At 36.8% G+C, this 13,864-nt stretch overlaps 1 protein-coding gene across 2 annotated transcripts in view; it reads left to right on the top strand.

The window, feature by feature from the left end:
• Positions 1-13,864, top strand: part of Macrod2 (mono-ADP ribosylhydrolase 2) — a 1,970,011-nt gene that overhangs the window by 1,396,716 nt on the left and 559,431 nt on the right. For both annotated transcript variants that reach the window (XM_063248672.1, XM_063248671.1), the window contains exon 7: positions 1,274-1,304. In XM_063248672.1, coding sequence (XP_063104742.1) covers positions 1,274-1,304 — 31 coding nt within the window. The remainder of the gene's footprint in view (positions 1-1,273; positions 1,305-13,864) is intronic.

Raw genomic sequence — 13,864 nt, 5'->3', positions numbered from 1 at the left:
TCCTTAAGACAAGAAGATAGCATTAACATTTCCCAGCAAGATTCTGTAGCAGGAAAAAAAAATATTTCCTTTTACAGACATATAGTTGAGCTTAATAAGAGTCAGTTATTAATTTCTCTAAAGTGAAATCACAATTTTTGATAATTTCAGTAAAAAGCATAAATAACTAGTCTATAAAATGTTATAGGAAATAAAATACTTGTACATATTAACCCATTTTGTTATTATTATTGATCTCAACAGTAATATTAGCTGTTATAGTGGATAGCGGTTACAGCTTTTAGATTTTAGTACGGAATTTAAAAACTATCATTAATTGTCAGAATAAATTTCCATATTATAGGTTTTTAAAATTGAAAAATATGAAGGTCAGAAAGATTAAAGCAACTTAATCGAGTTTACATAGAAGTGCAGTGGTAGAAGACCTTGACACACCTAGATTACTTTCTATAGTTAGAAAACCTAATGAAGTAGAATCTACATTTATACTTGTTCATTTATTATTTTCAGTCAAATTCTTTATGTATTGTTTGGTAAAATACAGTGTAATCAGTAATGATTCAGGAAATGTTTAAAGATCAGCTCCCAAAAAATGGAGAGGGGTATATAATATAGAAGTTAAATTTTACTGAGACAAAACTTATATGTAAGAATAAAGCACTCACATCTCTTTATTATAAATTCTCAGTAGTCATTTGATACTCACTAAATGCTTTTGATGAATTTTATTCAAATTTCTTTTCTACAACCAGGCCAGCGTTTCAGTTGTCTTGTGCTATGAGTTATGAATTGATATTTTCAAAGTTCAAAACACCTGTGCAATAGCATTAACTCAGAGCTAAGATGTTCAAGAGCTACTATCACATGGTGTTCCTACTGTAGTCATATAACAGACAAAAGCATAGGTAATAGCAAAATGTAGCAAAGGAATTCGAAAGGGTGAATTCTGACTACTAGTTATCTTTGCTTTGAATATGATCTATTTCACTGTAGTTTTATGTAATTTAGTTTTCTTTGTAATAATTATTTAACAGTTGGCTCACAAGATTTCTAAAAAATTTAACTAGCAGGTTTTGCAAGTTTGGCATAATCGCAGATAAGGACAAGCTTTTAGTTAATCAAACATTCCCAGGTTAGAGAGTGTCTTACTCTCACTCATAGCTCTAGTAAGACAGGGGTTTTCCATTATCAAACAAAATAGATGTCAAGATATATAATATCAGGCAAAGCCATTCCTCTAGAATTTATTGTTATTTCTATGATTTGTTCACAGGCATTTCCCTGCATCTCAACAGGCATTTATGGTAAGTAATCTAGCTTTTGATAATGTTTGTATTTCTTTGGTTTGTTGTTCAGTTAAGGGGGAGGGAGTATATTTAACTGAAAAATAAAAGGTTCCCTGATGAATATATTCTGCTGTGATTTAAAGAGATTGAAAATGCAGGATGAATCTTATTAAGGAATCTAAGGTGCTGTTCAGGTTCTTTTGTGTTTTTGAATTTGATTGTATTGAGTATCACAGGAGATGGTTTGACATATCTCATATGACATCTTTTGTTAAGTAAAGAATTTTTTTCTGGTGAGAATGGCCTCTAATATTGTTTTATTTAATAAAGTCAAGTCTTATCTTAGAAAAAGTATAAAGTACATCAAGCCTGCCATTATCACTATTTTGTTGCAAATTACAAAATAATAGAAACATTAAGATGCATATACATGCATCTGTATTTTCAAATTATTGGGAAAGTTAAAGAAGTGACTGTTAATATGAACAAAGAATTTTAATAAACTGCAAATATTTTTCTTGTGATTGATGGACTTTTTATTTAAAGTAGTGAGTGTTTTACTTACAGTTGGAAGCAAAATATTTTTAAATTACTTACTTAACTAGTCTAAAGTTGTATAAATATTCTGCTACCTACAGTGATATTTTTAATGCTTTTTCTCCCCTAATCACTAATCCCACTTCATAAAATTAAGGGACAGTGAAGTGTATTTTTAATTTTTGGGTTTTCTAATTCAAGTAAAATAGATTATTAACATTCTGAACTTAAATTTCTCAAATAGTGTCTCTAAGCTGAAAAAATAAAAATGCAAATAATCTTAAAAAACTTTCAAAATTATTGTTTCAAAGGAAGGGCATTTAGACTGATATCAAAGTTAAGAAATTCACTTTTTAAAAATATCTGGCATTTCATTTGAAAGCCTTGATGAGAATAAAGTGGAAATGTGTAGGACTGAATGAAATTAATGGGTAAACATTTGGTCACACATTTAAAGGTGTGCTTCCTACCTCTCCAGATTCCACTCCAGAAATCAGGATCCCAGTTTGTAGAAACAGCACAGATAAAGGGCTGGAGAGGGTTAAACTAGACCATATACACAATTATCCTCATCATGGACATTCTTTCTGCCTCACAAATGTCCTGCTGGAAAGCTTAAATATTCATTCAGTGGAAGCATTCTGTGCAAAGTTTTGCTGGCAAAGAGTCCAACTCTTTATTTCACTTTATCTAGAGTCAAACCAGATTCCATTGCAGAGATAATTTTCATTTTGACAATGTTCATTCTTCACAAGCTTGATTTCCTTGAAAGCAACAAACAGAATCCCATTGCCTAAACCAATACTATTCATATCTTTGTTTATTGCCTTGTCAGATGGTTGATATCTGTTTTCTTTCTGAGACTCTTATGGTAACATGCAACGAACTTCAAAACAATTCATGTACTGCATTATTAAAAAGGGAGTGACTAGAAAAAGAAAAACAAACAGTAAAGGAAGATGAGGTAGGTCATACAATTTGAGGCTTTAGAATGAACACTAAGAATTAAATTGAATCTAATGGGGATTGTGGTCAGTTTTAATCCACAAGTGACATTTCTCTCCAAAGGAGTAATATGGCTCAGAATACCTTGATTGGCTCAGGACTCATTTGGGGCAAATGTAGGGAAACAGTGAAGACTATTGTGTGGAACACAGTGGGTTGCTGGAAGGGTCATCATCAGGCAAACCTAGTCATTGTCACAGAAGCTAGATCACAGAATGTGGTTCCAAGTCCTGGATAAGCATCTCTCCTCTATTTTTAAGGAAGGTTTAAAAGTGAGGCTTATAGACAACAAAGGTTGGGTGCCATCTTGGTTAGCACCACTGGACCTGAGACCTACATTTATGTTTTAGCTCCATGGCACCCTATTTAATAACTTTTAGTCACTCTGTGTCTCTGTAGTTCATGAAACATTCAACATTATGCAACTGAAAAATTATTTCATGCATCCATTGTGAAGTTACATTGTTCTGTTTAGTCTTCCAACCTTTTTTGGGACCTCTATATTATAAACCAGATCTTACTCTTACTCCTCTTTTTTAATTAACCAGAGAAATGTCATTTTTTTATTGATAAGAGGTATGAGATAGTAAATTATTTAAAGACAGTAGTCCTCAGCTACAAAGAAAAATCTTTAAAAAGCAATCAAAGAAAACTCCTAACATTTTTGTAAGTCATACTAGTCATACTTTCCAAATAATCTTTTGCTTCTACTTCTTGCCTTTCTTATTCTACTTTTCAAACATTGCTAGATTAATTTTTCTAAAATACGATTTGGTGTATGTTCCCCATCTGCTCAGTAGTCTTTGACCCTGTGTGGTGCCTTGCAGATTAATGTCCATTCTTCATAGCCGAACTCCTACACCCAAGCTAGTGCTTTCAAAATATGTGAGAAAGATGGGAAAAAAATCTCTCTTTGAGGATGAGAATTAGTGTGTGAAGAAATTTATATATGCTTTTGTATCTTAAATAGAGGGTGTGATTAGCAGTATCTTTAAAGGTTTTGATCACAGAAATTATTATTCTCTCAACCACTTTCTTGATTACTGTTTTCTCTAGAATACAATCTGAAAAGTTTCTTGGTACTTACCCATCCTAATATGTCATCCGTGATGCACACGTGATCTGACCAAACTGGGAAGATGTTGCATATGTGACAAGGTTGATCTTGGATGTTTTCCTGAAATGTACACTTGTACCACACACGTGTAAACACACACTAATTCATACACACCATCACCCCACTCCACAATAAACACATGCCTCGCACATTTGAATAGGTACAGGCTTGATCCCAAAGAGGTCTTCCTTGAGTATGCCGGTGCCCACTGCTCAGCCAAGGTGTGACTGGAAGATAAGCTGAGTTTAGATTTTTAAAAAAAGAAAACTTACTACATTAAAAAGCACATTGAAAAGAATGATGAGATAATTTGTTTGAAGAGAGGGGTATCCTATTTTGAGTGGGGTTGATGGCACCTTTTACTGTAACGAATTTTTTAAAAAACTTTAAACAACAGTCCCTGTATTATGATGCCATCTTTTGTATATGGACAATTACCAAATGCTCCATAGTACTATTATACAGATTTTTGCTTACATATTCTGTAGTTGAGTCAGTTTGTGTTTATTTACTGCTATGGTCCCCAACAAGGACCAGTTTAGGGGTTAGACTCTCATAAAGAGAATGCAGCTGTGACAGCTTGCACTGGCAGTTCATGACAGGGTTCTACTCTCATGAGAATCTAACGCCCCTACAACTGATCTGACATGAAACAGAGTTTAGGAGGTAATGAGAGCCATGGGGAGGGGCTGTAAGTACAGATGAAGCTTGCTCTCACCTGTCCATTGTTCACCTCCTGAAGTGTGGGCTGCTTTCTAACAGGCCATGGAGCAGTGCTGGCCCTTGACTCAGGGGCTGGGGACTGCTGATTTAAAGGGTAGGGATTTTCTAGTCCATATTCTTTTCAGGTCAGTGCTTAGCAAAGTACCTTGTAGCTGAAGCTCAGAGAATCTGTCACTGTTGACAGTGATAGTAACTTGTGACAAATTGTTGCCTAAAAAGATACAGAAAACAAGAATTGTTGATTGGTGAAATAATAGGTAAAGTTAACCAGCTGGTAATTTCCTGTTTTAATTTATTTTTAAACTGATACATAAAATCATAGAAATCCTACATATTGATGAGTAATATATAGTATTTCAGTGCATGTATACATTGTACAGTGTTCACAACAGCATAAACTTACCTTTCTTCTCCAACATCTACTGTCTCTTTATGGTGAAAATAACCAAAAACATTTCTTTTAGCTTTGGAAGTATATAGTACCTTATCTATAATCACCCTCCCAGTTGGTAGTTACTGAGTGGGCAAACGTCTCTATTTCTTTATTTCTTTTTACTGAAAAACAAGCATGTTTCTAAAAAGCTTTCTTAAACTGGGAATGATATTTATGGGCATGGCACAGGCCATCCATACAAGGTAAAATGAAAACACAAGAAATTACTCAGAGAGCTAAGCCAAGTACAGCTTCTTCCCTTAAGAAGAAAGCAACAGCATACCTCTGTGGTTTATTGGGACAGGGGTTAGTCAGAGTCACGCGGGCCAGCCTGCTGGCCTGTCCGGACTTTCCTGACCTGCCCTTGGCCCTGCCCACTGCTACAGCTGTGACAATGTCCCAGATACCTGTTTGTTTTGCATTTACCTTTACTTTTATGTTTATGGCTTACAAAGCCACAGTATTTCATTCAAGCAAGCCATGCCAGTCATAGAGTCTGGACAGACACATTCATGTCTTTCCATAGTGTCAGAGTGCATTGAATAAACAACAATTTCATGAATTATGTCAATTTTGTTGTCCTTATCTGGTCCATTTCTTAAGATTCACTCAGCAGATTGTGAGCTGGTCAATCAAGGTTCTTACATGCACATCTTAATTACTAATATTCTATATGACCTGGAGTAACAGGAGGGCACAGTCCACTTGATACTGTGGCCTTACTTGCTCCAATTTTAACTTTAGCAGAATTACCTTTTGAAAGAATTTTGTTTCTTTAATTGCCAAGAGAATGCTTCCACCCAGGGAACTTCAACAGGGAACATTCTGTTTCCTAGAAACGCGGCAGCACCAGCACATTCCAGCGTGCCCAGAGGACCTTGCCCCCTGGTAATTCCTGAAGTCCTCCCTGAGCTCTTCAGTCTGCAGAGGAAAATTCTCCAAAAGAGGAAAGCGACCCAGAGCAGTGTGTGTATGTGTGTGTGTGTGTGTGTGTGTGTGTGTGTGTGCGCGCACATGTGTGTCTGTCTGATACTGAGGACTGAACCCAGGACTTGTACACTGAGCTACATCCCCAGACCCTCTTTACCTTTTATTTTGAAACTAAGTCTTATTAAGTCACTCAGATGCTCAGGCTGGGCTTGAGCTTAGGATTTTCCTACTCACGCTCCCAGAGTGCTGGCATTATAGGCATGTACCACCTTTCTGCTAATCTAACTTTTTTGTAGGTTATAGACTGAAGAATATTTACCCTGCGTCTCAACCTAGCTTGAGACACAGTTGGAACAGGTCCTGCTTCCTTTGAAATTCTCTGGAGAGGGGAACCAGACTTTTCCACCCTGCCTGTCAGCAGAGGCTGTGGCCGCTGCTACGAAACATTTCCAGTATGGCTCCATAGGGCTGCAGGCTGCCTGCTCACAGGCAGGATGAAAAGCCACTCTTGGTCAAGCAGCAAGAAAAGCTCATGTTACTTTGGAAAAACAGATCCAGGTGAGGCTTATACAGTCTCTGAATCTGTTAAAAATGTGAAATGGCCTCTGAACCCGTCTCAGAGGGGAGAGATTTGAATTTCCCTGATGGACATTTCAGACCCTATGCGTGCCTCCTGCCCTCAAAGCCCTGTTTGGACGTGCTGGTGCTAATAAGTTTCACAGGAGAAGCCAGACATGATACATGGTGATGGAATTTTTACTGAGTAGCGAAGAGTGAAAATAATTTGAGTTCATTTTATGAGAGTCAGTATCATTAACAGATATGAAATCCAGGTGGAAAAGGGTATCTTTCACGTATCTAAAAATTAAGAAAATATTCTCTCTGGAAAACAAGAAGAAGAAAAAAAAAAAAAAACACTTGTAGTTTACTTTCCAGGTACAATGCGGCATTTATAGATTGGAAGGAATTTTGGACTTTGAGTCACTGACTGGAAATCTGAAGATAACTTTAAGCACAGCATAACTTAGCAGAAGTGTATCCAGTATTAATTCATTACATTTCTGTTATCATTGTGGAAATTCTGTTTCCGTCAAATTCCCTGATATCCCTCTGGTTCCTACCATAGACTGCCAGGCCACAACTTCCAACTGAATCCCTGATTTGCATTCAAGTTTGTTCTTCTGCTTCTAATGGATGTAAAGGAGACCAGGGGGAGGTTTTGTTAACCTCCTATGTACATGGCAGATATTTTTATCAGCCTTATCTTCTGAATTCACAGACATGAATGAGAGAGAAGTCAGGATGTTTGATGACCATGCTAAGAGTGTGCTCTCATCTGTCAGCTTTAAATGCTGACAGATTTGAGAAGGTATGACAGCCACTGTGTGCAATTCTGGGCTTGCTGGAAGAGATCTCTTATGTAAGGCATTTGGAAACCAGAGCAAAACTGACAAAAGTATGCACCCCCTTTCCTTTCATCTCCCTAGTTGCCTCTCTGTCTTCTTGCTTTCTACTCTTCTCTTTGATATTTCCATTTGCTTTGAAAACTTCCTTTCAGGTGGTCTAATGATGACTCTTTTTCTTCTCATAAAATCTGTCTTCTGGCATCCTTTGTTTTTTATCCTTGTCAAATGATTCCCAGTATAAGAAACATTATCACTCTTGGAAATCCCTGAGTTAATTATGGGCCCTCAAAGCAAAATCACATTAGGAACAGTGTAACTCATTTCCCTTGATAAAATGCAGTGCTAGGACCAAACCCACTGTAGTGATATCACATTGCATATTATTTTATGTGCTGACCCTCATGAAACAGTGGAGCAGAAATGTGAGACAACAAAATTCTGGCTATTGCTTCCAACCCTCTGAAGGCTTCTGTTTGAACATAGTGTTAGCCAATTTACACACACACACACACACTTATGAATCCATCCCACAGAACATGGCACAAGCTCCTGTCTTGACTCTAAGCTACATGATTCTTTGATATTAAAAAATCATCAGTCTAAAACACCCAAAGCACTAATGCTGGGAAATGGTTTCAAATGTTAAACAGCAATATTTGCTAGCTCAATGGACAAGTAAATGCCAGGGAGACACAAGGGCAGGCGCTCCCTGGGGATTGGCTTAAAGGAATGAAAATCCTAGAAACTTGTCATTCTGGTGCCCCAGACTAAGGGAGAACACACTGTCAGTCTCCCAGGTGTGCTATTTGAATTGAACCATTTTGAGACTTAATAAAAATACTATTTTACATAGAAGATTTCAGCTGTATTACTGCTTCTGAGTTCTGGATGTCTACTCCCTTGCAGTTGTGTCAAGGTGCATCTTTGAATAAGGACTACAAAGAATACAGGAGTCGCAGCCCCCTCCCTTCCTAGGATGCTGTCCACTTTGTTGTGCTATATTTGTCAAAAACGACGAGTCATAGAAGAACCGTTTAAACATTATGCTTTTTAAGAAGACTGAAAGACTGCACCAGTAAACTGCAGAGTCTATGCATTTAGCATTCACTCCAGGGATGTCTTTCAGATAAGTCAAAAAATGGGAGCACTGCTCAGGGTTCTCTCAAAAGAACTGAATGGGGGTCTTTGAGAACTGACCACTCTTTAGTGTGCTTACTGAAATAATTTTCGTGCGGCTCATTTTCCTCATACAGTCTTGAATGACATTCCTTTATCTTGCTCCTTGTACATACTTGTATTTCAAGGGGGAGTTTAAATAAACATAGCTCGGCTCTCTTTAGAAAAGACTTCAAAAAGAACAGTTTTTGACAGTTCTTAGAGAAGTCAAGTATGTTTATTTCTTTAGGACAGTGATTTCCATGTCAAATCCTTTTCAGTCAATGGTTCTATTTTTAAAGTGTGCCTTGGGGATGTATTGGAAAGAAACTGCATGTATTAGTTAGGGCAGAGCTAAGCTGCTGTAACAAAGAGTTTCTGGACTAGAGCAGCTTAGTGAATATAGATGTTTATTTCTCTCTTTGGTAACAATTGTAGAGGAAACATTCTGCTTGTGGAATGATTTGTTCCACTACATTGTTCAAAGAATTGGGAGTCTGTGATGGTATCAAATAGTTGCTCTGTCTGCCTGCAGCATTGTTCTCATTTACCGACATCCTGGCTCTGGCAAAAAAAAAAAAAAAAAAGTGTACACATATACACAAATGGGGCACACCCTCTGTGTTAGAGTCCCTGGACTTTTAGGTAGTACTCATCACATCTCACCTTCCATTGCAAAGAAATTGATCTCAGATAACCTAACTGCAGCAGTGACTGGGAAGTTTAGTGCAGTTTAGAACCCACGTGTCTGTCTATCATCCTAGTATGTGGAAAGCAGCCATCGCTGTTCTAATTCACTTCTAGGTTTCACCACTAAAAGGGGAATAAGAAGAAAATTAAACCACTCAAGTACCTCCTAGATAATTTATGGGCAGTGTCACCTACCTGGAATGGGTGCTTGCTTTGAAAAAATATTTGGTGATTTTGGTAGCATATTCCTTATTTGTGTCCCGTTAGCCACCCTTATAAGTGTGGAATTCTTCAGACTTCTCAACAGTGACCTATCATTATTGTCAACCAGTGTATTTAGATGTTCAGATCTCATCTCTATTGTGTTTATACTTTCTGGGATATACTTCTTGAAACATTTTCGGATATATCAGTAGAAACTGAAACCAGTATGTTGAGAATGAATAAAAATTGCATAATTTATTATGTTCTAATCTTGTCCCATCTCCACAGAACTCCTTAGAGGAATTAAATGAAATTTGTTTCTATAAAGCTGTAAGTCCCCAAGGCTGTCTCCATCCACAAGGATATTGTACCAGAGGTTGTATAAACACACCAGGGTTCCTGGGAAGTTATGGATCAACATTCTATGTGTCTAAGAACCTCAGGGAAATGTTAGTTTAAAGCAGAACTTGACCAGGGATAGGTGGGTATATTAATGAGAGGACACGATGTGTCAGTGGTAACATGAATAATTAACAGCTCAGGTCATCAAAAGACCTGAAAATAACAGTTCATATATTGTCTTCTATTTCATCTGGGATTGAAAGAATTGCTTACAAGTGACTGCAAATCAAACTGAAATTGACAAAATCAACATGAAATGTGCCTACCTCTGTAATGTGCAAACCTGAATTTACTTCTTAGTGTTCTAAGTGAAACTTGATGTCACCTATTTTCCATGGACTTCTTCCTAAGGAAAAAAAAATATGATAGAACTCACTTTCCAGGGGCTGGGGATTTAGCTCAGCGGCATAAGCACCTGCCTTGGAAGCAGGCGGTTGTGAGTTCGATCTCCGGTACCGATAAAGACGAAAAAAAAAGAACTCACTTTCCCTTTACTCAAGATTTTAATTAGGAAAACAGACTTAGATTGTAAAACTGAGTCGTAGGTTCTGTCCTCATTATATTTTATCCCTTATAACAGTGCTAGATTCAGAGTGGGTCTTAATAAATATTTCTTTAACAACTAACAAGTAAATGAGTAGTTCTTGAATTATAAAGGAGGATATTGATCTGTTCTCTCCACTCTGGAGACCAGACACTAGATTCAGTAACCACTGATCTCTATCACGCTCTGGTTTCTGTTTTTAATTTTTCTTTAAGGAATGATTTCATTTAGATTTGACAGGTATAATATAAGAGTAAGCCAATGACAAAGTGCAAATTTTAAGCAGTTTTTTAAAGAAATAGATACATATAAAATGTATTTTTTCAAGTGCTTTTAGTATATTTAGAGTTGTGCAATCACTATTGTAATCTCATTTTTAAAAAACCTTCATGTTCAATGAAAACAGGTATTAGATGTCATTCTTTACCTTCTATACCCTAACATTAGGCAGTTATTATTCTATTCCTGGTGTATTTAGATTTGTGCATTCTACATATTCCATATAAATGAAATCATAAAATATGTGATCCTTGTGACTAATTTCTTCATTTAGTATATTTTTACAGTTCTTTTATATTGTAGCATGGATCACTTATTTATTCCTTTTTATTAGTATTTTGTTGTAGCTATGTACCACATTTTGTTTATTCATCAATTGTTGGCTATCTAAGTTCTTTATATTTTTGACTATTTAAAATACTGCTTTTAAGCAGTTCATTTAAATATAATTATATGTCTAAGTCTATAAATTAAAAATCTGGTGCCGTGATCTGGCAGCTAATTTTTTATATTCCTAAAAGCATTCCTCTTTCCATTCTTTGCCTCCCTCGGTTTGTCTCAGGCTCTTAAAAAGCATTTTATTTTTTCTTATTGCTTCTGTGATTTTCTCATATTTTCATCCTTAAACTATAATCTCTCAATTGCCTGATATCTCGTGTATGGATGTACTGCGCTTTGATCACAGCCCCCCTCTCTGCTCTTTCTTCCCTACCTTACCTCCTTCTCGTAGTCCATTATTTTCTAGTTTTCATATCATCTTCTTTGTTTTTTTAAAAATTTGCTTTATTTTCCACATACGAGAGAAAAACATGTGATACTTGTCTTTTTACATCTGCCTAATTTCGCTTAACATAATAGTTCCATCTAATTTGCTTCAAATGACCTGGTTTTCATTTTTATTTGTGGTTGCATAAAACTCCACTTGTGGATATTACATATCGCCATTTATCTGTTGATGGCATCTAGACTGAGTCCATGTCTTAGCTATTCTGAACTGTGCTGCAATAAACATGAGTATGCAGGTACCTCTTTTGTATGCTGACTTCTTTCCTCTTTGGCTGTATCCCAGACAGTTATACCTGTATCAGTACAGGATATCTAGTTTTAATTTTTTGAGGAAACCCCATATTGTTTCCCATAGGCATTGTACTAATTTACATTCCTACCAACAGTGTACAAGGGTGTGCAGAAATACCTGGCTCTGCAAGTGGAGGTGGTAAGTGTGTGAACTGTTGCCCTGTTGCCTGCAGTCTGCATGGACCTGGGGTGTGATTGCCTTCTGCATCTTTCAGTGTGAGCAGAGGATACCTTGGTTGCCACAGCCTGGGGCAAACAGAAAGACTTCTGGAACGGGGGGGCGGGGACCTCAAAATCCCAGAGACTGTGAGGCTAGAAAGAGAACTTGCTGGATGACTTGCTGGATTTGAAAACTGGACTCTGGAAAGAACCATTCATTAAGACATATAGAAAAAAATTTTCCGGTTTTTTGGATCATCGTTTCTTCTGCTTTTTGTTATTCTTCTTCACTGGTTGTTGGGGTTTGAGAAATTTTCCTTTCTCCTTTCTCTTTTTTTCTGTTGTCCTTTTAATTTTTTTCTTTCTTTTTTCTTCAGAATACTTTTAAATTTTTCTTTTTCTTTTATCTTCTTTTTCTGATTTGTTCTTTCCTGTCACCTTTCTCTAATTGTATAAATATCTCTCTACTGTTTAATAGGACCATTTGTCTCACATTTTTCTTCTCCTATTTTTTAATTTTTCTTCTTTCCTTCTCCCATACCCTCATTCCTTTACTAGCACAATCATTAAGCTTTATTAGTCTTTAGATAATTTAACTCTATGTCATTACTTTTGAATTCTTTTCCATCATTAGTGGATATATAGCTGTAACATTTAGTGGATAGTTACTGTACATTAATATTTTGTTTGTTTTTGTGTTTATTGGATAGGTTTTCTATAGTTAAAGTGATACATCATTGTTCTTATGATAGCAATGTCCAGTTGGTTTTGAATGATATTAGTGATTTGCTTGTTATGGATTAATAAACTGATGGTCAACTTAACACCAGCTGAATTAAATCAGTATGGTACCGAGGATAGATGGCCCACCTGAGGAAAGTTGCCAGCATAAATAAAGACATGGAGAAAAAGAGCAATGTGTCTTGTGTTCTAAGTGTCACTATTTTGAGTAATTGGTCCTCCTGAAGAAGCTAGTCATGCTAGTTTCTCCAGTATGAATCTGGTCTTTATTATTGGAGGATGTTGGGACCTTGTTGTTTAGAGTGGCTGTGGTTCACTTTGGAGGAGTTCTGCTCCTTACACTGAGCATCACTTTCTGGTTCCAAAGGAGAAAGATGTGTGTTGTTTAATCTCCAGGAGAAGCTTGTCACACTGGCTTCCTGACATGTACGTCATTGTTCTCATGATTGGAGGAGCGAGCTCAGGACCTCATTGTCACTGAGGATGGCTGTGGTACATTTCAGGACAGCCCTCGTCCTTATTTTGAGTGTGACTTCTCAGCTCCCGTATAGAACCTTCAACCTACCTTCACAGCTCCTTCATCTCACTGGAATAAACTTTCTGGATTCTACTGTTGACCTTTGGCCTTCTCAGTATAGATCCATAAAACAGACTGGTATGAATCCTTATGGGCTCTAGACCTCCAGTCGGTCTTGTGGGAGGCATTGTCATGAGCTCTCGGTCTTCAGCTGTACTCAAGCAGGACATTGCTGTGGGATTCAGGCCCTTGGCTGAATATTATGAGTCTTTAGTGCTGTGGACAGATTTCATGCACTTTCTTGTCTTTAACCTTAGGTGACCATCATAAAACAATAATATAAACCCTGTGTCCTGTATGTAATTGTTCTCCTTGTAATCCCTGACCATAACAATGTTTTTTCTAAGGTTGTATAGTAGATGGTATTAATAGGTTTTTTTTTATTCCAATATCCAGATTACCTTTATGTAATTAAAAATATTGTGTTCTATTCTTGGAGAACCAGATTCTGGGCTAATTATACTTTATCCTCCCTCTGAAATTACCAGAGGTTGTGGGGCACTGGGACAAAGGTAAAGAGTTATAGTAAGCCAAGCTCAAAATACATCACTGAAAAACAGGCACTACCTAAAGAAATCTCCATATTAGCAGCAAGTTGT

The sequence above is a fragment of the Cavia porcellus genome, unplaced genomic scaffold (assembly GCF_034190915.1).
Source record: "Cavia porcellus strain 051 isolate PalLab524CR breed Dunkin Hartley unplaced genomic scaffold, mCavPor4.1 scaffold_5, whole genome shotgun sequence".
Taxonomy (NCBI): domain Eukaryota; kingdom Metazoa; phylum Chordata; class Mammalia; order Rodentia; family Caviidae; genus Cavia; species Cavia porcellus.
This window is presented reverse-complemented; position numbering and strand designations above follow the sequence as displayed.